The sequence below is a fragment of the Pleurodeles waltl genome, chromosome 12 (assembly GCF_031143425.1).
Source record: "Pleurodeles waltl isolate 20211129_DDA chromosome 12, aPleWal1.hap1.20221129, whole genome shotgun sequence".
Lineage (NCBI taxonomy): Eukaryota > Metazoa > Chordata > Amphibia > Caudata > Salamandridae > Pleurodeles > Pleurodeles waltl.
In genome coordinates this window covers 494852570-494880229 of record NC_090451.1, presented here as the reverse complement: position 1 = coordinate 494880229, position 27660 = coordinate 494852570, and the positions used below count along the sequence as shown (strand labels likewise).

At 47.3% G+C, this 27660-nt stretch overlaps 1 protein-coding gene across 1 annotated transcript in view; it reads left to right on the top strand.

Moving 5' to 3' along the window:
• CDH16 (cadherin 16) overlaps positions 1 to 27660 on the top strand; it is an 841291-nt gene that overhangs the window by 174646 nt on the left and 638985 nt on the right. The window contains exon 6 of the mRNA XM_069217207.1: positions 2809 to 3005. Within this exon, the coding sequence (XP_069073308.1) occupies positions 2809 to 3005 (197 nt within the window). The remainder of the gene's footprint in view (positions 1 to 2808; positions 3006 to 27660) is intronic.

Here is a 27660-nt window from a genome sequence, read left to right as displayed (position 1 = left end):
CAGCACCGCTGCCAAGGACACCGCCGCCACAAGCACCGCTGCCAAGGACACCGCTGCCACAAGCACCACTGCCAAGGACGCCACTGCCACCAGCACCGCTGCCAAGGACACCGCCGCCACAAGCACCACTTCAGAGGACACCGCCGCCACAAGCACCACTGCCAAGGACACCGCCGCCACAAGCACCGCTGCCAAGGACACCGCCGCCACAAGCACCACTTCAGAGGACACCGCCGCCACAAGCACCGCTGCCAAGGACACCACCACCACAAGCACCGCTGCCAAGGACACCACCACCACAAGCACCGCAGGCCAATCAGCGTCAAAAGCTCTGACGCAACTGGGGCCGCCACGAGCAGGATGAAGCACTCTGGGCAGAAAGCCCCCTCCAGAACCACTGGAGTATCCCATCCACTACCTCACTCCTTGGCAGGATGAAGCACTCTGGGCACAAAGCCCCCTCCAGAATCAGTGGAGACTGTTATCCACTTGAGAGACTGTGGCTTTGCACTCCCCAGGATAAAGCAGTGGGCAACCCACCCACTGTAGAGACTTGTGAGACTGTGGCTTTGCAATCCCCAGGAAAAGCAGTAGGCAAACCACCCACTTGAGAGACTTGTGAGACTGTGGCTTTGCACTCCCCAGGATACATCAATGGGCATGGAGCCCCCTCGTGGATCTGGCGTCGTGCACTCATCTGGCTGAGGTGCCCCCCTTTCCCTTCCCCCTGAGATGCCTGTTGTATTTCGAACTGATGCCCCAGCAGTGTTCTCTCCGTTTTTATCGGGTATCTTGTGTGGGCCTTGCTAATGCATTTTGGGCCCAGTGGTCCCGGACTTTAATGGTGGAATACCTTGGACTTGTATTATTGGTGTATATATTTGTTAATAGTGTATACATATTTTTTGAATACTGAATTTTAATAGATTACAAACGTTCAACTCATTTCCTTTTGTCTTTGCATTCTTCCGGGGGGGGGGGGTGGTTGGGGGCGTAACTGTAATGTATCATGATGTATTAGTGTGTGTGTTGTCGTGGGTGAGGGTGGGGGTGGGGGTGTTGCGTGTGTGTGTCACTCTCTTTTCCCTCCCCCCTCCCCTGTGTCGTAGGTGCAGTACTCACCGTGGTCTTCGCAACCGGCGTTCGTGCTCCTGGTAGAGGAGCAGGAAGACAAAGGCAGGGAGTGAGTGGAGTTTCGGTTCCATGGCGTCTTGGTTCCTTGTGGGGTGTGTAGAGGTGAGCGTTTTCCCTTCCAAGTCCTGTTTCCACCGGAAAAGGTGGCGGATTGGACTGTTGTAATACTGTGGGCGGCACTTTGTCCGTCTGTCTGTTGGCGGTTACCGCTGCGGTGTTTGTACCGCTGTGGTGGTCGGAGTGTGAAGTGGCTGTCTATGTTGGTGTTTCCGCCACAGTCGTGATTCCATTTTTTTACTGCAGTCCTGTTGCCGGTTTTACCGCCACTTTAACACCGACCGCCAGGGTTGTAATGACCACCATAATGAGGCCCATAGTATCAAACATACTACAATAAATTACATAAAAAGGGCCTGATTACGAGACAGGCAGTCACCTGCCAACTACGGCCTTTGTTGCTACTTAATTTGTGATCCTTTATCGTGCTATTCAAAAACTTGGGGCTTGCTCTTCGTGTCCTGCTTGGTACCCAAATGTGTTTTCTGAGTCTGCAGCTTTTTTCCTTTTTGGCGTTGGCTTATGCTTTAGTCTGCTTAATACCACAACCATAATTCTCTTCAAATCTGACTTTTGCTGTGGCTTTTAGAAACAGCAGTCAGTAAGTACGTTAAAAGAGGATCCATCCTGTTTACCGAGGAAACCAGCTCTTGAGACGTATAGGGTCAACTTCTCCTGCAACAGCAACCGCAATGTACCATCCGAGCACTGTAAATGCTCCTGTACACTTCTTGCTTTCCATCCCTTTTTCGGCACTAACCAATTCATACATGTGTGAAATAAGGCATAAAGGTTATGCACTGCTTGAGCGGTCACCCACAGGGTCAGAGGGAAGTTATGAGGACCAGAGTTTTCAGATGCCAGTTGATGCTGGACTGACTGTACTGCTAAGTGGAGTCGTCAAATTCCACTGACAGCACAGTGTGGCACGAAAGAGCTTGGAAACAGATGCTGGACTGAATGTTTTCAAATTGCAGCACTTAGGAGAAGGGGAGATTTTTAGTGTAGTAAATGGTAATTATTTGGACGTTTTAAGGTTTACATGGCTCTGTGCAACCCATTATCGACCCTTCACTGTACTCCATGAAAAGTTTTGTCTTGAGTCAGGTGCTCATGACAGAACAAAGAATTTAAATCTGGATATGTTGATAAATTGTAAACTATACAGTTGGTGTGTGTGTGTGTGTGTGTGCACGCGTGTGTGGTCGTGGGTATGTCAGCGTGCATTTGAGTGTACTTAAAGATGCTCATCCTGGTTCTTTGGTTGATTTGCATTTTTGCATTTTAACCCGTGATATTGGCATTTCATTTAGTAGTGTAGTCGCTGCAGTTCACAAAATCCTGCCGCAAGCAAGGTACCTTCTCATTTTGTGGAAGAATTCTCCTCCTGAAAGTAAACATTAATTTTTATTCCCCTGGTAAAAACTACATTTGCAAGAACCTTTCAACCACTTATTTTTAAGTTTCCCAAGCTTAATAATGGTAACATCATTTGCAAATATTTAGGAAAAAATAATAACGGAGAAGGCAACACTTTACAACATCAGCCTGAAGAATATAAACATTTATTTGGATATTTTAGAGTAATAATACAATTTGATTATATTTACCCTACAGGGAGCTTGTTGCTTCATTCATCTGTGGTAGACAAATATCATCTGGATGTACAGGTAAAAGACATGGGAGATGAATCTTTAGGATATTTCACTCCAGGAAAAGCTCTCATTGACATTGTTGAAAATACATGGATTCTCCCAAGTCCAATCCATCTTCAAGAAAACCTAAATGAAACACATCCAACAATCATAGCAAAAGTAAGTATAACAAAAGTTTATATTTATTTAATTGTAAGATGTGATTGTACTTTCAGAATGCAATTTAATTCGGAGGAATGACTACTTTTAACGTAATTACAAGCCACAAAGTCTAACACATGTCAGGTTAATGGGTAGGAAACAAGAGAGAAGATCTAGAGATCTAGAGAATCAGCACCATCAGAATGTGCATCGTCTGCTACTGCTGAGGCCACCCTCTGTGCTTTGATATTTGCCTCGGCCAATGCTGCCACATGGTTTCCAATGGGCTGAGCAACCGAAACATCTGATTTTGGAAGTTTCAGCTGGTCAGCCCAGTGGAAACCTTGTAATGGGCCTGGGGGGAGACCACCAGCTCCGTGGCGGTTTCCTATCCACAAGGCTGGCGTGGTGACAGTCAGCCCACCAGCCTCGTACTGAGGCCCAAAGTTCATTATGGACTTTGTTTAGCATGTGGTCCTGGAGATGCTCATAACATTGCTAATGGAGGGCTTTGCAGAAAATTGCTTTGAAAGTTGATAAGGGCAATAGGTATGGAAAAAGAAATAAAATTAAAATGTACATGTTTGGGCAAATAGTAAGGTTCATGATTACATCAACTGTTGGATACCAGGAATAGCTGAAGTACATGCAGCTGACATAATTTATTAATATTGTGAGAAAATCATCGATCAAAGCTACCAATAAATTGATGAAGCAAAACTGTAGCAACACTCTTAGTTGTTGGAAAAGTATTTCCCACTGATATAAAAAATGAGGAAAATTATAAATGAGCACACCTTTGATAAATGATGTCAAGTATAATCACTTTCAGGTCTAACTGAAGTAATTGGTGCAATTCCAGGATGAATTGAAGAGCACCTTGAATGTCTTGGGGCCTTGTGCATTCAGCTTTGTTTGTTGGCATCCAAGTCACACTGATGCCCAATTATCATATAGGAGACATTTTACATGATTCTCCTGGGTCTAGAAGAGTTCAAGGAGTTGAAAGAACTGTAGAGTAAATGAATGACCTTCAAGGACATTTTTGAAATTGTGACAAAACGAAAAGGTAGCCCAGCCCATTCAACTGTTTTACTATTAGTATGTGAAAAATTAGTACCAGAAGGCATGCACACATCGTTTGAATTTCAGATTAGGGAATGCAGCTTACATTTCTAATAACCATTTTATATTCTGATTACTTGTGCTTATAAAGTTTAGTAGAGCCATTAAGACTTTTGCCATATTGCCTGTTCTTTTGTTAACAACTACTGTTGATACATTGGCTTTTAAATAGTCTTATGCACAATAGGTTGTGATTTAGGTATAATGCATACCTTTATTGCATTCATTATGCTGTATTATATTTTGCATATTTCATCAACGTACAGAGCACTGCTATACCTTTTGTGTCTAATTTCCACTATATAAAATAAAATAATTATATCTGTAATACCTGGGAATAAAATGAGGCCATAATATGCAAACTGGATCACAATCCAGTTGAATGTGACACCACACTTCCACAAGATTCCCTCTAATTTGACATCCACACAAGGCAAAATGTTTTGGTAAAAAGACAATGAGGGAACAATTTCCATAGGCCAGTACACAGATCATGTTTACATGATTCAGACATGGACATCATATATATGTGGACTCAATATTTTTCTAGTAGCTGGATTGAGAACTCAGTGGTCACAATATGAGTTTGTGGACAGATCACTGCAGTTTTTGTTGGCAATCACAAGGTGCATCAATAGTATTGCTCACCTCATGTGCAGCTGAAAGAAAAATTTCTTACGGCAGGGCTCAAAAAGCATTTTCATGGAAGTGGCGACATGTCTACTTGTGAGCTGAAAGTGGGCCAAAGTTGTAACCTTTGCCAGATGCCAGTGGTGGCACCTGCCATTGGTAATGTAGGAAATGGGTGTCCTCATATGGGTTGCATTGACTCCCTCACCGATATCACCATCACTTCATGCTATTCCCGTACTGACAGCTGGACTTCTAACCAGAAGCACCTTCTCAAGCTATGGTGCCATTATGGAGCCATTGGTGATCCTGAACATATAACGTAGTCCCTCCATCCCACCTGCATGATGTAAATGTAATCTTCATCAGAAATGCTGGTGGTGACAGGTCCACATTTAGGCGGTCATTCTCCGCCCGCCAAAGTCCCGCCGTCAGAATACCGCTGCGTGGTCAAAAGACCGCCGCGGTAATTCTGAGTTTCCCGCTGGGCTGGCGGGCGACCGCCAGAAGGCCGCCCGCCAGCCCAGCGGGAAACCCCCTTCCATGAGGATGCCGGCTCCGAATGGAGCCGGCGGAGTGGAAGGGGTGCGACGGGTGCAGTTGCACCCGTCGCGATTTTCAGTGTCTGCTTGGCAGACACTGAAAATCTTGGTGGGTCCCTGTTAGGGGGCCCCTGCAGTGCCCATGCCATTGGCATAGGCACTGCAGGGGCCCCCAGGGGCCCCACGACACCCGTTACCGCCAGCCAGGTTCTGGAGGTCAAAACCACCAGAACCAGGCTGGCGGTAAGGGGGTCGGAATCCCCATGGCGGCGCTGCCTGCAGCGCCACCATGGAGGATTCCCTAGGGCAGCGGGAAACCGGCGGGACACCGCCGGTTTCCCGTTTCTGACCGCGGCTGTACCTCCGCGGTCAGAATGCCCATGGATGCACCGCCAGCCTGTTGGCGGTGCATCTGCGGTCCCGGGCCCTGGCGGTAGTCAACCGCCAGGGTCAGAATGACCGCCTTACTGTGCCTCTTCAACCTGCCTTATGGTTCAGCTGATGGATCTGCATCCATTTTTCTAAATTAAGATGTTTCTGCTACAGCCACCACAAAAAAAGTATCTGTTATATAAGTCAGCAACTTGTTTTAGGATGGTACATAGATAAATCTCATCTTCATTATTTTTCTCTGCGTCACAAGCACTTCTGTATACTTGTGGGTTTGAGTTGTATATGTGAAAATGTGTGTTGTATGGCATGGACCCCTGTCTCATTGCAAAACTGGGAACTGCATGAGTTTGCTCTCATATAAGATTCTGCACATATCTCATTCCAGCAGACACATCTCAAATGGGTGTGTGCTGTACTTTACAATGGGAGGATGCACAACATATGGTCTGGTATTGAGTATTCTGGGATACATACTGAATTAATTGTGTCTGGCACTATGACCACAACCCTGTCTATCTGACAAAAGCACCAAAGCTACACTGCGCTAGTGCCAACAATTCTAGATTGCCCACTCTTGGATAAAAATTAGGCACGTGTTCATGCACAATCTAGCAAGCCATGCCATGGATGTGCAAAAGTTTTAAAGATTTAGGCATCGTGCATATTTGCAATCTGTGGTGACAAACAACAGTTACGGTAAATGTGTCATGTGTTGCATTAAGACTTAGGCCCTCAATACAACATTGGCAGTAAATGCCGCTTACCGCCGTGCTGACGCCCGCCAACATACCGTGACCGCGGCGGTATACCGCTATGGGTATTATGACCCACACAGAGAAATCCACCATTATACAGACACCCACACATGTCCGCCAGCTCAAAGGTCAGTGATAAACCAGTGGTACCAAAACCCACACCCTTAAGCCAACAGAAATACTTCCACCGCATCATGACCCACTAATAACCCTGGCGGTCATTCAACCGCAGTAAACCATTGGCAGTACACACGCCGAGCTCAAAATACACACACACTAACAAAACTACACCACATTGGACAATTCAAAATACACACACCTGACACGCATACACACACCACACCCTCACACCAATCCAATATAAAACATATATCCACAATACCCACAACCCCTTACAACGAAACAAAATATTGCCAACTGAGAGAGAGACAAGCCAGGAGCACCCACTGAATCTGAGCCACATAACACCTTCACCCATACACCATACACGCACCTCACAGCACACACCCCAACACATCACCCCACACACCCTCACACATACCACTCACACTACACCCATGGCACCACAAAGACACCCCAGGTTCTCAGAGGAGGAGCTAAGGGTCATGGCAGAGGAAATCATCCGGCTAGAGCCACAGCTATTCGGATCACAGGTGCAGCAGACATCCATTGCTAGGAAGATGGAGCTATGGTGGAGAGTCGTGGACAGGGTCAACGCTGTGGGACAGCACCCCAGAACAAGGGATGATATCAGTAAGAGGTGGAACGACCTACGGGGGAAGGTGCGTTCCGTGGTTGCAAGACACCAGGTAGCTGTACGGAGGACTGGTGGTGGACCCCCTCCTCCTCCCCCATAACTAACAACATGGGAGGAGCAAGAATGGCAATCATGCATCCTGAGGGCCTCGCAGGAGTATCAGGAGGTCTGGACTCTGGTAAGTTAAATCTTTACTACTCCCCCCTCTACCTGCATGCCATCACAAACTCCTACCCCTACCTTCACCCCCATCACTCCACCACCTCACATATACCCCACCATCACAACCCACTCATCCCAATACCAAGCCCTGCATGCAACACCAATGCATGGACCCCCATCAGCGTCCTGCATGGACACCCATCACCCCAGCATGCACACTAGTGACAATCACTTAGCCAAACCAAGCACAACTCACACAAGCCAAAGCTGCTTTGCTAATAACAACCATAGATGGAAACATATCCATGCACAAGATGGCACATGCACATACAATAACACTGCATTTACATCCCTACAGGACCCCCACTCAAAGTCACCGGAGAGGAGGTGCCAGCCACATCCAGTCCCCCCACAGAAGAGGCCCACAGTGATGACAGCATCTCTGCATGCCTGGATCACGATGACCAACCTGGCCCATCAGGGACCTCTGGACAGTTGGTGACCCAGCCACAGTCCCAAACCACCACAGAGCCTCCTCCCTCAGGAAACACCAGCATAGCATCCACCCAGCGGGCCCATCCCTCTGTCCTAAGGACACGTCAATCAGCAGTGGGTCCACCACTACAGGGACCCCAGGCAACCCAACAAACACATCAGGGACCTGGGGTCAGTGGCAGTGGGTACACGGTTCGAGGGACAGATGCACAGGACAACAGGGAAGCTGGGAGGACTGCTGTGTGACAGGGAGAGGATAGGCCCAGGGAACCCACTCTCCACGAGGCACTTGCAGGGATCCTGGGAGCATACCACCATTCCCAGGAGACCATGGACCAGATACTGTACAAGTTGCAGGAGACCCAGCAGCTGCAGGAGGGACAGTACGTGGGGATCAGGGAGGACCTGGAAGACATCCTCACCAACCATTGCAGGGGTGCTGGCAGACATCGTCAATACCATGAGGGAGGCAGTGGCATACCAACGGGCACCTGACACTAGCCACACTGATGAACAGTCCTCCACCTCTGCCAGCGCTAGTGTCAAGGAGGCCACGCCACAGGACCAACAGGCCACCAGCACCCCACCCCCTGCAGAAGGAGAACCACCCCACAAATACTCCCTGTGATCCAGGCAGAAGCCAGAGAACAGTGCCAAGACCCCTGCCAGGAAATAAGACTCTCCTGATTGTCACCCTTGTGTCCCACTCTGTCACTGTGTCCACCTTGAACTGCCATTGCTCCCCTTCCTATGCCCCCTTGGACAATGCACCTGTGATACAAATAGACTGGACTCTACCCTGGACTTTCCTCCATCAGCAACCCAGCCCATTGCAATACCCCCTCCACTTATTAGCACCTACATTAACACCCTTTGAACAAATTCAAGTATGGAGTCTGTGGATTGTATGACAAATGTATTAGTTTCACAAACTGTAAACATTGCATTTCTAATCTACTGTAATATTAACATAGGTATAACCTGTAGTGAGCAGCAGTAAACAGACCAGGAGCCAGAGTGGGGCACAGAGATCTGAAAATAGAGATGCCAAAGGGTACAGTAAGAGGCCATGGAAATAGGGAAATCAGGCTACCATGATCAATGTCAAACACAATACTGCAATGGAAGGTGAAGTTACAGTGTCTTACCTGTGTGTCACTGGAAGTACTGTTGAATGAGTGAACTTCTGTTGTCCACATCTTCTTCCTCTACCTCCTCTTTGTCGCTGTCCACAGGCTCCCCCGCTGCCACAAGACCATCTCCAGGCTCATCCTCCTGCCGAAAAGGCAACTGGAGTCTCAATGCCAGGTTGTGCAACATGCAACATGCAGCGATGATCTGGCACACCTTCTTGGGTGAGTAGTACACGGATCCACCTGTCAGAAGGAAGCACTGGAATCTGGCCTTCAGGAGGCCAGAGGTTCTCTCAATGGTCCTCCTTGTTCGCCCATGTCCGTCATTGTAATGTTCCTCTGCCCTTGTCCTGGCATTCCTCACTGGGGTCAGTAGCCATGAGAGGTTGGGAAACCAGAGTCACCTGTAAATATCGAGGGATACCTGTTAGCCACACACTCACCCTTAGGGCAAAACCCACACCCATATACCTACATCAACCTGGTGGGGACCATGGCCTCATCTATTAGCCACACCCGTGCCTCTGGAGTTGAGACATCATATATGCAATGCTGCTATTCCTCAAGATAAAGGCATCATGCACAGAGCCAGGATACTTGGCATTGACAATGGATATGTAGTGGTCCGCCAAACACACCATCTGCACATTCAGAGAGTAAAAGCTTTTTCTATTCCTGAACACTTGTTCATTTCTCCGGGGGGGGGGGGGGGGACAAATGCAATATGTGTACCATCAATGGCACCAATGATGCTCGGGATATGTCCCAGGGCATAAAAGTCAGCCTTCACTGTGGCCAAATCCTCCACCTGGGGGAATACGATGTAGCTGCGCATGTGTTTCAGCAGGGCAGACAACACTCTGGTCAGCACGTTTGAGAACATTGGCTGAGACATCCCTGATGCCATGGCCACTATCGCTTGGAAGAAACTACTTGCCAGGAAATGGAGCACTGACAGGACCTGCACTAGAGGGGGGATACCTGTGGGGTGGTGGATAGCTGAAATCAGGTCTGGCTCCAATTGGGCACATGTTTCTTGGATTGTGGCCCCATCAAGTCTGTAGGTCAGGATAATGTGCCTGTCCTCCATTGTCGCCAGGTCCACCAGGGGTCTGTACACAGGGGGATGTCTCCATCTCCTATTCATCCTCAACGGTTGAACTCTAGGTTGAAAAACGGTGAGTATAGGGTCATATTCATACATATGTTAAAATAAATATGCATTTCTTCCTTTACAGAAACAGCATGTGAACTCGAGAGTCAGTTGATGTGCCAATGTCTGCTGTGACGTAGTTAGGTGCCATGGCTTGTGCCCCCCTGAAATGACGGCTCCCTGACCTGCGAGGACAGACAAGTGGAAATGAGGTAATTTCGCTGGTGTTGTGCGCAGTTGCAGTCGGCGGCCAACGACCGCCGCGCATCTTCGCATTGGTTATCATTGGGCCCTGTGGGTTCCAGGAGGCAATAGCGATGTATGCCGGCGGTGACGGTACGCACCGCCGCAGACGTGACCGCCATTTTCTATCTGTTTACTCACTTGCTACCTGACCTTCAACAGGAGAGGACCTACACTGCAAGTGCTGCTGTGACCTGTGTCTGGAAGCGGCAATGGCTCAAGTGTCTGGGGAAAGGGTCCTCGCCTTCACTTCGAAGGAGTTGGAGAGACTGGTGGATGGGGTCCTACCCCAGTACACTTTACTCTATGGTCCTCCAGACAAACACGTGAGTACACTGTGAGCATGATGCGTGGGCCATGAATGTATGGATTGCTGTGTGTATAAGCCTTGTGTACGGGGTGGTCTGAGGGGTCCTGGCCAGAGTGCTGCATGTCTGGTGGACAATGTCTGTGTTTAAGGGGATGGGAGGTATATGGTGGGCCAAGAGTGTAACAGGCTGGACGGTATGACTTATACCTTTTTCTATGCATATTTTTCAGCAGGTCAGCCCCCATCTCAAAAAGGTTATTTGGAGTGCCATCGCCAAGGAGGTGCGGACCCCAGGGATCTTTGACAGGCAGAGCACCCACTGCCGCAAACGGTGGGAGGACTTGCAACACTGGGCAAGGAAGGAGGCGGAGGCCAGCTGGGGCTGGCCTCCCAACTAAGAAGGAGTGCCCGTCGTACCCTGACCCCCCATGATGTTCTGCATCCCTGCGGTGGCCTATCCGGAGTTGGATGGGCACTTGAAGGCATGACAGCAGCCACAAGGGGGTGAGTACAGATTCAGAATCATGACTTTGCACGTTTTAAGGTTTTACCTGGGTGGGGGATGTGGGCTGTGGGTGCCCCTAGGCCAGGGCGAACATGGCAGGGTAGGTCCCATGTTGGGCAGGCTCTGAAGCACTCCAACCCCAAAGTGTTAGTGGGCATCTACTACTGGGCAGGGTCCTGTGGGTTTTAGGTGTGCAGCTAATAGCGTTAGGCATTGTACCCCATGGGCTGGTGACTAGCATTGTAACTGGTAGTGCATGGCCTAGTGCATAGGGCTGATCCCTGTGTTGTGTATGCCAACGGTAGTGTTGTTGCTGGCATTAACCAAGTGTATCCTCTGTCTTACCCCCCCCTTTTGTTTTGTCACCCTGTTCTTGTGTGCATTAGCATCATCTGGCGGAGGAGCCGGCGACGGATGGAGCTGCATCCCACATGGGCCTGGAGTCCGAATGCACCGACGGTGAGGGCACCTGTAGGACGGTGGGCGAGGGGAGCACCACAACGGGACACTACAGACAGCGACTCCTCCTTCGATGGAAGCTCCCTGGCAGTAGCGGACACCTCTGTGCCTACCCCAACAACAGGTACAGCCACCACTCCCCTTACCAGCACCGCCCTCCCAGCAGCCACTCAGCGTGTTTTCCATGCCCGCTCACCCAGGAGGGTGGGCATCTCCTTCACCCCAGGCACCTCAGGCCCTGGCCCAGTCAGCCCTGCTGCCCTCAGTGAGGAGGATATTGACCTCCTGAGATCCCTCACTGTTGGGCAGTGTACCATACTGAATGCCATCCAGGGTGTATCAGGGCATTTGCAACAAACAAATACATACCTGGAGGGCATTCACTCTGGTGTGGCGGCCCAACAGAGAGCATTCCAGGCTCTGGCCTCCGACTGATGGCAGCCATTGTCTCTGTCTCCAGCCTAGCCCCTCCAAATTCCTCTACCCAGTCCCAATCCCCTCAACCCCAGCCCATCCCAAGCTCACCTTCAGACCAGCAATCACCCAAATCAACACACAAAAGTGGCTCAGGCAAACACAAGCACCACACTTCATCTCACAGGCACTCACACGAGCACCATCCACATGCAGACACACCAACATCTACTGCCTCCACTGTGTCCCCCTCCTCATCCTCCCAGTAGTGTCTCCACTTGCACCTGCATACACTACATCCTCATCCACTACCTCTATCACCAGCACGCCTATCACTGTACGCCCCTCACTGGCAGTCACCACCCCCACATCCATGCACACGTCCCCTGTGTCCTCTCCCACTGTGTCTGTGACCCCTCCTCCCAAAGTACCCAAATGCAAGCACACACCCACCCAACAGGCATCCACCTCACAACGGCAGCCAGCCCGTGCACCTGCACCCAAACACAGCAGACTGACACCTCCTACAACCACTCCCTCTTCCTCCACTCCCAATCCTTCACCCTTTTCCTGCCCAGTGTCTCTAAGAAGCTTTTCCTCACCACCATTGACCTATTCCCTACCCCTCCCCTCCCCCTACGTTCTTCACCTTGGACCAGGGTGGACAGAACCCAGCCCAGCACCTCAGCCACCCAGTCCACGGCCACTGTGGTTTCTGCAGCTGTGAGAGGCTCCAAGGAGGCACCCGTCAGCCCAGCCAGTGTGCCATCAACACCTACCACGGCCAAGAAGGGTCCGCCACCTGACAAGGGCAAGAAGGGGACAGCATCCAGCAAGGGGAAGGAGGCACAACCAGCCAGCAAGGCCAAGTTAAAGACTCCAGCTGGCAGAGCCAATGAGGCACCACTATCTGCCAAGGGCAGGAAGGGGCACAGAACACCAGCCATGGCACTTCAGCCATCCGAGGCTGCAGGTGAAGGCCTGGAGGCTACCACCACAAATGCCAGTATTTCCACCTGCACCACGTCCAGCACCGCCACCTGCCCCGCCACAAGCAGCACCACTGCCAGCAGCCCCAGTGGGCAGCCGTCCGAGGCTGCAGGTGAAGGCCTGGAGGCTACCACCACAACTGCCAACACCGCCACCTGCACCGCGGCCTGCACCGGCACCTGCCCCACAGCCAGCAGCACCACTGCCAGCAGCAGCACTTCCAGTGGGCAGCCATCCGAGGCTGCAGGTGAAGGCCTGGAGGCTACCACCACGACTGCCAGCACCGCCACCTGCAGAGCAACTGGCATACACTGAGCAGCCGTCACTGCCGAAGAGCAGTGTGTAGTGGTGACCACATGGGCTGCAGTGCATCCTGGCCCCTGCAAAAGCTGTTGTTGTGACACCCAGGTGAGAGACTTAGACCTTGCTCTCCAAAACATCTGCATCACAGGACGCAATGCCCCCTCCAGAACCAGTGAAAGAAGGCATACACTCAGCCCCTCCTTGCCAGGATGAAGCACACTGGGCACAAGGACCCCTCCAGAACCAGTGGAAGAAGCCATCCAAGCAGCCACTCCTTGCCAGGATGAAGCACACTGGTCAAGGACCCCTCCAGAACCAGTGGAAGAAGCCATCCACTCAGCTATTCCTTGCCAGGATGAAGCACACTGGGCACAAGGCCCCCTCCAGAACCAGTGGAAGAAGCCATCCACTCAGCCACTCCTTGCCGGGATGAAGCACACCGGGCACAAGGACCCCTCCAGAACCAGTACACACTGGGCACAAGGACCCCTCCAGAACCAGTGGAAGAAGCCATCCACTCAGCCACTCCTTGCCAGGATGAAGCACACTGGGCACAAGGACCCCTCCAGAACCAGTGGAGAAGCCATCCACTTGAGAGACTGTGGCCTTGCACTCCCCAGGACCAAGCAGTGGGCAAACCACCCAGTTGAGAGACTGTGGCCTTGCACTCCCCAAGACCAAGCAGTGGGCAAACCACCCACTTGAGAGACTGCGGCTTTGCATCATTTTTTTTACCGCCTGCCTGTTGGCGGTATTACCGCCGCTTTAACACCGACCGCCAGGGTTGTAATGAGGGCCATTGTAGGGAAAGTTTATGAATACTACATTAAGTTGTACAAAGATATTCCTCTCACAATAGAGAAGATATTTGAAACACAATTAAGGAAAGTGGAATCACTCCCTTGGCAGCACAACTTAATAACAAATGTAAAACCTCATGCATCAAGTATGCTCAATTATGAATTCATAAATTTTTTCACAAAATATTAACCTCACTTTTGGTCAGTCAGTATCTGTCAAAAGATACTTTTGGTCTCATTACGAGCTTGGCGGTCTTTTGGCAAGACTGCAATGGTGGCGTCCGCCATGTTGGCAGTCATACTGAGAGTTGTATCACGAGTTACACAGCCAAACCTGCCAAAAAGTTGCCAAAATCCTGACACCACCAGGACTCTGGAGGGCAGGAAAGAGGCGGTCCCACCACCAGCACCGCCAGCCCACCAAAAAATCTCCTAACCTATTACGACCCACAAATCATGATAGTTGTTCTTCCGTGGCAGATGACCAATGGTGGTGTGAACCGCAGCGGTCGGTGGTCACCACAGTAATACACTATACCACATTGGATAGTTTAAAATCCATACAGCTGAAACACATCCACACACCCGACACACCTACAGACTGCACTATAAAACACACCCCACAATCCTTTGCAACAAAAACGCCACATGCAGAAGACAGAGCCAGAAACAGAGACACAATGTACCATAGATTAGGCACCCCTACACACTTCACATAGCACTCATCCCACACATGCACAACACATCAAACACACAAATTATTACCCTACACATTAGACACCAACCGTCACCCACTCACATCAGAACACCCACACCTCATTACTCTTTTTTTAACCTTTACAAATCATCCACCACTACATTGTCACCACAAAAACATCCCCGTTTCACAGATGATGAATTGAGGGTCATATTGGATGTAATCATTAGAGTAGAACCACACCTATTTGTAGGACAGGTCCAGCAAACAACATTCACCAAAAAAATGGAGATGTGGCAAAGAATAGTCAACAGGGTGAATTCTGTAGGCAGCTATCCACGCACAAGGGAGGGCATCAGGAAGAGGTGGAATGACCTCAGGGGAAGGTATGTTCCATGGCTGCCAGACACCAGCCTGTTGCCCTCAAGACTGGCGGTGGACCCCCACCCGCCTCCTTCCCCTACTTTAACATAATCTTGGACATCCTGTATCCTGAGGCCTGACAGGAATACCTGGGGGAATGGAGTCTGGTAAGTCACTGAACAAAAACTATCACCAAAAGGTTTTGTCTTGTATGCTCACTGATCACCTCATGACATCTTAACGGGCAAACCACTCACCACCTATGTGCCCAACTGTCCAAATAACCCTCTCTGGCATCCCACATGGCAAATAAATTCACCTGGGGGCACAGTGTCTGTGTATGGCATGGGCAGTACAGGGACTGATAGCACTACAACTCCCAGCAGACACTGTTCCATCTGTAAGAAAACCAGAACGGTGTACTACAATTTAAATTGCCTTACATGTTAAACTAACAATCAATTGAACACACCTGAATGCTCCACAATTGTACAGTCTATGGCAATGACAGCAATGCTATGAGCATCTGCCAGTACAATACCATCCAACACACAGCTATAGCTGTGTTCTCTGCTAAACTGGCCTTTAAACCTCCAATCAACCACTGAAATGAACTCACCTGGGGGGCACACACACATATATGAAGTTGGATGTACTTGGAGTAAACTCATACAGAGGCCCAAGTATAATGGTCACTCCTAATCTGATGGCCAGGTCAGTTACCACCATACATCGTTTAGCTGTCAGTTGACTCAATAATGCTCAACTCCTAACTGGGTGGTAACCTGCAAAATGTAAATCCACACAGCAGACAAGATATGAGTCTATGAACAAACATATAGCTACCAAGATACTCTAACATCCTGGAACAATGTGTATGCCATAGAAACCGTCTATATACCATATAGCTGTTTCCCAGATTTGGAAACAGGTGTCACTGTCATATCAGGGGATCAAGTAATGGTTTTCTGTTTATGGCACATTGCATGTCTACCTGTCAACGTTTGATACCACGTGTTGCATTATTATCTGTAACTGTCTGTTCCACTTCTTCAACAGGTCACCTAGCCATTTTGACCATGGAGAGGACACCTGAGACAGCCACTTCCCCCTCGAGAAGCCCTCAGTGAAGACAACACCCCTGGATGTGTGGAGATTGAGGACAACTCTGGCCCATGTGGGACACCTGGTCAGTCAACAACTGTGAGCCTCACCCTACCTACATCAACTCCTTCCAGCACTGTTGCCTTTACATCTCAGGCAACCATTCACCCCCAAAACCTGTGTTCCAAGGACAGTGTCTACCATCATGGGCCCCCAGTACAGGTACCTGAGTCACCACTAGAAAACCCAGACAATGAAGGACCATACACCAGTGGCAGTGGGCAAACTGTGCCAAGGGCACAGGCACATGGGTGTAGGGTGTATGGGAGGGATGGTGTGGGCCAGGGGTTGGAGGCTCCTAGGGGTACTACTCACCAAGATAACCATCTCCCAAGTATTGGAAGCTTACGAACAGTCCCAAGGCATGATGGACCAGGTACTTGCCATGATGGGGGATATCAAGCCGCTGCAGAGGGACAACCACCAGGAAGTTATGCAACAGTGGAAGGCCCAAATTGCTCAGCTGCAGCCATTTCAGGGGTGCTGACAGACATAAATGCCATCCTGAGTAGGTTATGTCCACAACAGCTGACCCCTTCCACTTGCAATTTAACTTCAGCCCCGTCTACATCTGTGGCAGCCAGTGGAATGAAGGCCCTGCCAGGGGACGGACAAGCCTCAGATTGAGGAACCCCCTACCCCTACCTCTCCCAGAAATGTGGACGTCCACCTAAGCCTCCAGGAGGAGCAGATGTCAAGACTCCAACCACTGCCAGGAAATGAACCTCTACTGATTGACTCCCATTGTGCATCACTGGTACACCCTCTTGACTGTTCTGCAACCAATCTCAATTTTCCATTGGTACAAGAACACTGGACTTAAGACTCCAAATGTTGTAGCAGCTACCCTGATGATTGTATCCACCATGATCGAACCCTTCACTGTTTACATAATTTTGATTTGATTCAATTTCCATATTTTAACGTGCACTTCTTAACAATGTTTGAGTCATTTTCAGCTACATTTAACAGTTAACTGTCATACCTCTTGCTTATACAAGATATGCACAAATGTACCAAATCTGCAAAGTCCCATCTCACATGTACTGTTTAATCAGGGTACATTTTGCATTTGATGATACTGATGGACAAACATCTATTTCCATTTATTACGCATCCCTACACATAGGGTGGAAAAATTCCAATGATCACACAGTGAAGTACAGCTGCTCACTTTAGTGCTTCAGCAAAGGTGTGCATAACTAGCAACCCACAGACCCCTGAAGTTAGGGACATGTCAGTCTTTCTGTATCCGAATAGGCAAACATATTGGTTCAATGTATCATCAGCTAAAGCCTTAACACATTCCCATATCATACCTCCCAAATGACCATACCCCATAATAGACAGAGGACCGTACAAATGTCCCAAGTCATGGATCCTTCCACTTACCATAGTCAGATATCTGTAGGCATGCAACTCACCTATGTCAGTCTTGATACACATGCACATTGGCCTGCAATGAGGAAATGCAGTGACAGCTACATACAAGTAAATCATTAACAATATCAAGCCACTAAGTAGGATGCGGTAATGGATTGCATGGGAAGACCACACATATGGCACCATTGGGCACACCTCCCATGACAAACAGTTGTAAAGTGTGGAATAGGATACTACCATCCTACTGTCCTAACAATCTGGGCATGGAGCTCACACACCACAAATCTAATGCCATACAGTACCTGGATCAATCCATGTTTACTTCACATGTCAGTCGGCAAATTCCACCTGCTTGTGACACAGTCAGATATTACCAATTGAAAATGACCTTGTAAAGTGATCTGCAAAATAAAAACGTAATCCATAAGGTATAGGGATGAAATTATTGTCATTAATTATACAGATATGTCCTATATACAGTGGTAACTTGGATTGTGCATTGTGACAAACTTACACTATGGTCATCAAAACACTGCAAACAACTCCATGTACTATTCTTCATGCACATCTAAGCTATGTGCTGCTAAGCTACTTATGACCTCTCTGATGATCATACACGTGCCCTTATCAAACATCTCTAACCCCCCCAATACACCACTGAGTGAGTCAAATTACAGAACAACGCATACCTACAGTCAGGTGAAGTACTGATTGATGAGATCTGCCCAGACATCTTCAGCTTCATCATCATCACAGTCATACTCACTTGGCAATTCTGCATTCTCACCCTGTGGAACTGCTGGCTCCCCATCATCAGGCATATATGATGTTTGATGTCTCAAGGCGAGGTTGTGGAGCATGCGGTAGGCCACAATGAGTTGACACACTTTGGAGGGTGAGTACAGGAGGGCTCCACCAGACTGTGGAATCTTGGCTTCAGGTACCCAAAAGTCCGCTCCATTACATACCTTGTCCTTCCATAGGCCTCATTGAAGCAGACTTCCTCTGGCATGGTTGGGTACCTCACTGGTGTCAACAACCAAGGAAGGTTTAGGTAGCCAGAGTCCCCTGTAAGGAATATTCACAAGAGTGCAAACATAAATCTTGGGCATCTCAACATTTGGTAGCAGACATACGTTACTGACACACATGACATATATGACCTACCTACCAGCCAGGCCTCTCTGTTTACTGTGTCATCAGCAGTGGGATATTGCTGTTCCACACGATGAAGGCAAAAACTTGTGAAATGTAGAGGTCTGCCAAACAGACTACTTGGACATTACCGCAATCTCATACTTCATCTCTCACTTGACTCCTAACACTGCTGCCAGCAAGACCTCCACGACCTGAGCTGCTGTGTACTTCCTCTGGGAGCAATCATGCCACATCATATAGGTGATAGGGCCCCTGCCTTCTCACCTAAGGAGCTGGTTAAGCTGGTGGAGGAGGTCCTACCCCTGTATGAACAACTCTATGGTGCACTAGAGGAATAGGTAAGTGCACCATGTGCATATTTGTTTTATTAGAACATCTACCCTTAGTAATAGTAAGCAAAGGCTGATAGGCAATATTTCTGATTATGTCCTTAAAGTCTGTAAGGTTCAAAAGTTGTGGTGCTATGTGTGGGTACATGGGCATATATATATGTGTGTGTGTGTGTGTGGTGATAGATGTTTTTTGTCCTGAGATATAGTGGAGAGTGTGTGATGTATGTTCCCTGACCCACCATCTGACTGCAGTACATGGTTAGTGAAGGTGGTATACCAAACTTTACCTGGAATAACATGTTTACAGATGTTTTTGTGGTCAAGTCATACGTAAAAAGCTGACACTTGGTGCTGGATATGCATGTTGTCTGCGTATATCAACCTCACACATGGCTTGACTACATACGGTCATCTACCATTGGAGGGGATGTTGAAGACAGTCTGTGTTTGGCTTGTTGAATTAACTTGTTATTCACCCTTTTTGTTTTAGTATGATGTATGTGGACATGACATTCTTTTCTTGCCTGTGTCACCCATGCAGGTCAACACTCATGAGAAGAAGGGGATTTGCTGTGCCATCGCCAAGAAAGTGCAGACTCTGGGGTTCCACAGCTGGTGGGGCACCCACTGTAGGAAGAGGTGGGAGGACCTGAGATGCTGGGCCCGGAAGCCTGAAGAGGCCCAGCTGAGGATGTTCTCCCAAGGAGGACGGAGTGTCCATCGGACTTTGACCCCTCTAATGACCTGCATTTTGGCAGTAGCCTACCCTGTGTTGGATGGGTATTTGAGGGCAGCACAGCAGCCACAAGAGGGTAATTACAACCTAACACAAGTTCACCCCTTTACCAGGTTATTGTCTGATGTGACAGATTATTAGCTCTGACAATATGGTAAGTGCAAAGTGTCACAGATCCCCTTTGAACACATTGATGTATGGTACCCATCAATAGCCCACAGGTGTGCACATAAAAAATGTGTTTAGAGACATGTTAATCACCTATGTTTTCCCCTCAGTACAATGTCATATGATGGTGCACATATGACTGTCACATGTGTACTAATATACAGTTGTTCATATCCTGGTGATTGTTCATTTCCCCCTATAGGTCAATACTCCCAATATCATGAGGGTAAGTTGTCCATGTCCTTGCTGTCTGTTCATTGCAATGTCAATTGAATCATGTCTATAAGCAACATTGAGTCAGTGATATTCAAGTCATTCCTACTTTACAAAAGGTTTCTGATGAGAGACAGCATCATGTGAGGATGTCCATCTGACACTTCACATGACATACTACCTTCACTTCTTCACACCTGTCAAAAGGTGATCCCCTTGGTAAGTGAGGGATGTACATAGAAATTTGTAATGTCTAATCTGAGTAGAAGATATACATGTTGGAAACCATTGAGGTTTTGCAGCAATTCTATTGGTTCACATATATTGGTTTCAGGGCTATGAATGTTAGTACAATGTTAATATTCTGTAGGTTAATAGTGGCTACAAGCATTGTCTTTGGGCATACTGTTGTAGGCATGACACATGGCAAAGGTGGGTCATTCACATTTGCAATGTTATCAGATTTTTGCCAACATCATGTGGAAATTGCAAGGTTCTGTCATGATTCTACATTGTGAATAGTTATATACAAGCTTCCTGTTGCTATGAAATATATGTCTACTGAGTCCTGGCAGTTTGGGAACCTATTGTTTGTACTGACACCTATGTGGTGCAGGTGTGGTAGTACACATATACATGTGTGTGGTTTGGTATGTGTATTCAGGCTTTTGGCTTGCATGATGGTAGAAGTATCTGTCATTGTAGCATCACATGTACTTTGTCTCTGTGATTTCTTAACAGACAGATATAAGGCTAGTCATGTCTGATGTGTGGATAGTTATGTTGCCACTTGATCAGTGGGCTATTGATGGAATAATTGCATAATTAGTCAAGGCTAAGTGTCACCTCCCTGCACGTGACAGAAGTCCATTGACTAACTTGTGATTGTGTGTGAGTCACTGCTCTGAGTTTATTTGGCCCTCACATGATTGATAAAGTTTGTTTTATAGAGGACAATGACTTAGATGCCTTGCTCCATAATATATTTACAATCCTTTATACATCACTATTGGTATGTGCGTGAATCATGTATTCTGACTCTTTAACCTCAAAAATTTAAAGTATGCCAATTAGAGGAGTTGCATGTTTGCATATGTCCATTGTGCATGTTGTTAACAATGTAACACGAAGTGGGTATGGCTTGTCCATACCAGGCTGGCTTGACTTCACTATACAATATGTTTCATAGCCTGGTATATGACATCAGGGTTAATTGTTTGTATGTGTTGATCTTGTGTATTTGAATGGTGGAAATCAATGTCACATTTATGAACTATAGTTTGATTGGTGCTTGGCTATGATACTGTGTGTAAGGATCCTTTATCTTGTGGCAAAGTCAGCTTGCCATGGAATGGTCAGTGTGGCATGTCTACTGATATCATGGCATTGTAGGTGAGACTTAGGTAGCTTGGCTGGTGTGTAACAATGTCTTTAAAGTAACACATACTTTAGATTTTGTTTTGACATGATGTTGGCACTTAACTGGTACTACCTAGGGGTGTTGGTCAACTGGATGTAATGATACTAATGCACAAAAAACGATGGAAGTCTTATGTAGTGAATGTGATGACCACACATAACTTTCTGTTTTTCAGCATCAGCACTGGCAGATGAAGGAGACGGGGCACATCTAAATGGGGAAGCTTCTGGCCATGGATCCTCTAGTCACGACACCACTGACACCAAGGGACCCAGTAGCCCAGAGAGTGAGGGGAGTGCCACTGGGAGACCGGATCCATTACATCTTCATCAGAATCCTCACCATTAGCTACTCTCTCGTGGCGGCGGACCCAAGCACCATCTCTGTCTGCCACCCCCTTTCTATCACCGCCCTCCCTGTGGCTCCCCACCCAGTTTGCCGTGCCCACCCATTCAAGAGGGTTGGCATGTTCTTTGCCGCAGCACCTCTTCCACAGCCCCTGTTAGCCCTGCTGCCCTCAGTGAGAAGGGTATTCACCCCTTGAGGTTGATGTCTGTGGGTCAGTAAACCATCATGAATGCCATTCAGGGACTGGCAACTCAAATCCAACAGAGTAATGCGTTCCTGGAGGGCATTCACAGTGCACTGCCTGGCCTACAGAGATCTTTTCAGGCTCTGGCTTCCACACTGATGGCAGCCAGTCACACTTTGTCTACCGTCCCCCCTCCACCTTCCTCTTCCCAATCTGAATCCCCTCTTCCATGACCCACCCAAAGCACACAAACAGACTCACATGCATCCACCTTAACAGACAAGGTAAGTGCACACAAACATAACCACCACAAGACACACCACTGGCATGCACACAAGCAACATCCACATGCAGACACAGCAACAGTCACTACTTGCCCTGACACACAACACCTGACACACCTATAAAGACAACCCCAACATTCACTGATCCAGACACCACAGCTATCCTTCCCACAGACACCACACCAGCAGACTCTCTGACATTCACCCCAGTCACCACATCCGCAGGCACCACCACCACTGACATGCACACATGCAACACATCCACCATACCTGCAGTCACCACCCCAACAGACAGCCACCCACCTACCATGGAATCTCCCAGCACCTCCGCCTCCCCCTAAGGCCAAGACACATAAATGCCCTCACTCACCCACCTAACAGACACCCAAAAGCATATCTCCCACAAACACGCACTCAAGACATCCACCCCAACACCTCTTACAACCATTCCCTCTCCCTCCACACCCAAACCCTTTTGTTATGACTGTCCCAGTGTGTCTGAAAAAATTCTACTTGGAGTGTGACCTTTTCCCTACTTTTCCACCCCCTGTGACACCCCTGAGAAATCAGTTTCCCTCCCCAAGGTTATACCGTCCCCCTCCAAAGCCTCCCTATCCCCCTGCCAGTACCCATGCCCCTCTCCCTGCAAAGAAGTCGACCCCTCCCAAAAAGGTGCAACCTCTCCCAAGCCTAAGCCAAAACTCCCTCTCCCAAGCCTAAGCCAAAACCCCCACCCACCAGCCTAAGTCCAACCACCCTCCCTCCCCCACCACCTTCCAAGAACCCGTGGGGTGCCTGCCTTCCTCCTTGATGCCCCTACCCGTGGAAATTACATGGCAGTCAGGAGTTGAGTAGGGGCGCCATTTAGTGCCTTTGGCATGGATATTGTGCAATATGGACTGGCCTATGGCCTTGAACAATCTTATTACTTCCATAAGCTTTTCAAATTAAACCCAACCAGCTGTTGGTGTTTCTGTTTACAATTTTGTGCTGCATTTCTTTCCCTAGGTTTGAGATGTTCCTGGCTGAAATTTGTTGTGTGCTAGTATTTGTGTGTGTGAGCTGCTTGATGCTTCCTGTATTGTTTAAGCAGTCTATGAGATTGTGTGCAGTGCTGTTGTCCCCCAGGTGTCGGATATGTGTTGATGTGTTGTGAGATGGGTATGTGCATGTAGCTGATATGTTGTTCTCATGATATTTGTGTTGTGTTTGTATTGACATGTGTTTGTTGTTGTGCTGTGTGGCTTTGTGTGCTTTGACTGTTTGAGTCTGTGTGTATTGTGCACGGTATAATAAGTTGGATGTGCCTTGTGTGTGTGATATGTGTGTCAATTGCTAAGTTGTATGATTGTGTAATCATGTGTGTTCCTTCACAGATGGTTGTACGTTGTGGTATATGTGTGTTGAATCCCTGGCCAGTGTTGGTTGTGGGTGTTTGACGTGTTTATATTGGTAGGGTGTGATGTTGTTGTTTGGAACTCGTATGTTGCACGGGAATGTGTGAGGCTGAGCCTGTGCTGTGTTGTCGTGCATAACTGTGTGTTCTTGATGTGTGGTGTGTGTGTTGTCTGCAGTGTTCATGCTGTGTATGTGTGGGTGTCTTTGTTGTTGTATGTGAGTGTGCTGTTATGTGTGAGCGCAGCCATCGAACCATTTCCTTATGGTATGTTATGTAACTGTACAAAAATTAACAATCTACAGATGTAAAAAGTGAGTGTACTTATGGTTGTTGTTGTAGTCATCTGCAATGATTCAGTCATCTTTCAGAGAGCAGGAGCAACGAGATGATATCTAGTTTTGGTTCTATGGCGATTCTGGATGAGTGTGGCTTCCTGAAGGTGAGTGCCTACTTTTATACAGTTCGTTTCTACCAGGGGTTCCATTGGGGTCTGACCGCGGCAGAAATGTTGTCAGTGTGCACCCTTGTAATGAGTCTAATAAAAACATGGCCTCCGCCGGACTACTGGTGACTCCAATCGACCGCTGCGGGCTGACTGCAATGGCGGTACCGGTCGTGCATTGTTTGTATTCCGTTTGCATCACTGCCAATGTAATGATGTGGCGATCCTCATAACCAGGCTGTTGGCGGTTTGACCACTACTGCCAACATTGCGGTCCATGGACTGCCAAACTCTTAATGAGGCTCAATGTGTTGATTATTCACCAGAAAGCTGCTGGGCTGCACTAACAGTGGGTTTTTAAAATGAAGGAAAGGACAAAACTACATATACATTATTTAAAGCCCCTTTAATTACTGAACATTGATCACAGACGTCTGCACATTTGCTGCTAGTTTACACTTAGAGTCTTATTTGTGGTTTGGCGAATGGAGTAAAGGCAAACCGGGTTAAGGAGAACTTTACCACCATTCCACCACTATGCTTTTACTCCGCCTATCAAATTTAGAGATACCCACCGGCCAGCAAACATCTCTATACAATGGCAGCAATCGCTGTCATGGCAATTACTGTCAGTATAGGAAAAGTTTTGGTGGATGATTCTGTCAAACATGACAGTGGCCATCAAATGTTTCCACTTTGTTTTATTTTTCAAAAGCAAACATCCCAAAGTGGGAGTTTGTTTTTGAAAAAAAAAAAAACTAATCACCACCATTCAACATGAGAATGTTTACCCATCGTGTAGGGCTAATTTTTTTTAGTAAAAAGGGCACATCCAACTGGCCAGTTTAAATATGCCTGATGATTGGATTGCTTACCTCCAATGGCCCCTACTCCCTTGGGCTGTCGGAAGGAAGAATTAGGCCAACAGAAAAAAATTAGCTCCATTAGCTTAAACCTGGAGGTCCGATCACCTCTAAATCTTGCAGGCAGACCGAGAGTTTGGCAGAGAGTGTGCAATGTCACTGTTGTGACTGAGAACACTTTCTGCCAAACTTTAAATCAGCCCCTTAGTTATGGTCTTTTTATTGCACAAAGATCAACATTGTTTATTCAAAACTATCTCTGGCAAAAATCTTAACAAGTTTTTACTAACAATTGAAATTGCTGAAAGGCAATTAAATAGGTATTTTCACACATACCTGAAAATTCATTTTTAATCAAAAGTCTTGGTTGTAATGATTGACACGGCTAGACAAAATTGGATTGCCATCCAGAAACTACGACAAATGGCTAATAACATGACTTCCTCAGTACCAGCTTTTACTCATCATCTAAAAGTGTTACCATCTTTGAGGGTACTAAATTAGAGAACAGAAGACTGAAATCATATCATTTCAAGAAATATGTATACAGTTGTTTTCCGAATAACCCTAAGTGGTTTATGTCAGAAAAAGATGATTTTCCCCTCTGAGTGCAATTCGGTCCTGTAGCCATCACAAAGGATTTCATTTGCAGACATGAAATGTGCATCCAGCCTACTGAGCTTTACTTACTATTGGATTAATTACAATGTTAATGCATGCAACTGGACAGATACCCATGAGTAAAGGAATACCAAAGCAAGATCTGAAGAAGAAACATCTAGAGTCGTTTGACCAAGACAATATTATAGGTAGTCACATAATTATTGTAAAACCGATTCTACAGCATCTTCACAAGAGCAGACTGACAACATGGTCAACCAATTAACACTAGCTACAGTGACAAACAAAACCTAAACTTGTACTTATTTTCAGAAGATCAGTAGTTTGTAAAATAACAGACAATCCAACGAAGTCCACAGAGCTTACAAAAAGCAAAACTTTGGTAGAAAATCAATCCCCCACATACCCCTGGATAATAACCTAGCAAACAATGGAGATTGACCAAACAAGGTAATAAGGTGAAAAGTCAGGTGGGGGGCCTCTAGTAGGGTATGTATCAGTCACTTGTAGGATATAAAGCCTCTGTAAGACAAGGGATTAGTATTTTGTTGTGTATGGCTTTATGAGCAGAGGTGTTGAAACATGGTAGTGCACTGCTTAGGTGTCAAAGCAGTGAAAACATTGTTAATGTTTATCATTATTCGGACACCAGAGCAGCAAAAACCTTGACTGAAAGCCAGTGCTCTAATGGATGCTGATCCTCCACCACATGGCTGCAGGCTCACTACATCTCTGCCTCCTTTGGATTGGGTCAGATCTGAAAGAGGTAATGAAGCACCTATTCTTGCTTTCCCTGTCAGTTATGGGTCAGCCTAGAAACTCAGTTGGCTACGTGCTACATAGACAAATACTCTTTCTCTGCAGCACTACCTCTAGTTGAGATTTGAGGGTATGGCTTTGATGGGCATGGCACAGAGGATGGTGAGGGAGGGTGGAAACATACCAAGTTTTGATATTTCTTCAATACTGGAAGGGTGGCAGGTGGTGGGCACTGACGATTATGTTTGAGGGACTGAGACTTATTTTTTATCATCAGACTTTGGCCTAGATAAAGTGATTAAAAAGGCAAGGAAAGGAGTGAAAGAGCAGTGAAGAAGAGAAGAACAGGAAAACATTGACACAGGAAGAAAGTGACAATGACATTAATGATATAATGAGACAAGTATTGTGTGGTGGTGGTTGAAAAAGTCAATTTAAATGAATGCATGTACATGTGTATTTTGGAACATGACAAGCAACCCTGTCATGCACCAGCATTGGGGACAGACACCTACAAAAATGTGTGTCTTGTTTACAAATTAAGCACTGAGTGAGTAGCAGGATGCCATGGTTTTTAAAATATTGTAGGGGAGGTGATTGTGAAGAAGGACAGAGTGTGGTCTGTGCAAGTGGCAGAATATAGGTATGTATATATATATATATATATATATATATATATATATATATATTATTTTTTAAGAACATTTTGGACTTCATAACATTGAATGGAATACACTCTCCCTGCATATCACAATTCCATGAGTAGACCTATAGCAATGCATAACCATTTCACGGTATGCAGGCTTGCTGTTTCAATCTCATAAAACATAAACACAAGAAATTATGAAAGAGTCCTTAAAGATTACTTCATGATTAAGGGACTCATTACTTTTAAGACTGCCATCCCTGCGGTGGTGGTAAGGACCACCGTTGATGTGGCAGTCTGACTGCCACATTAAGACATTGGGGG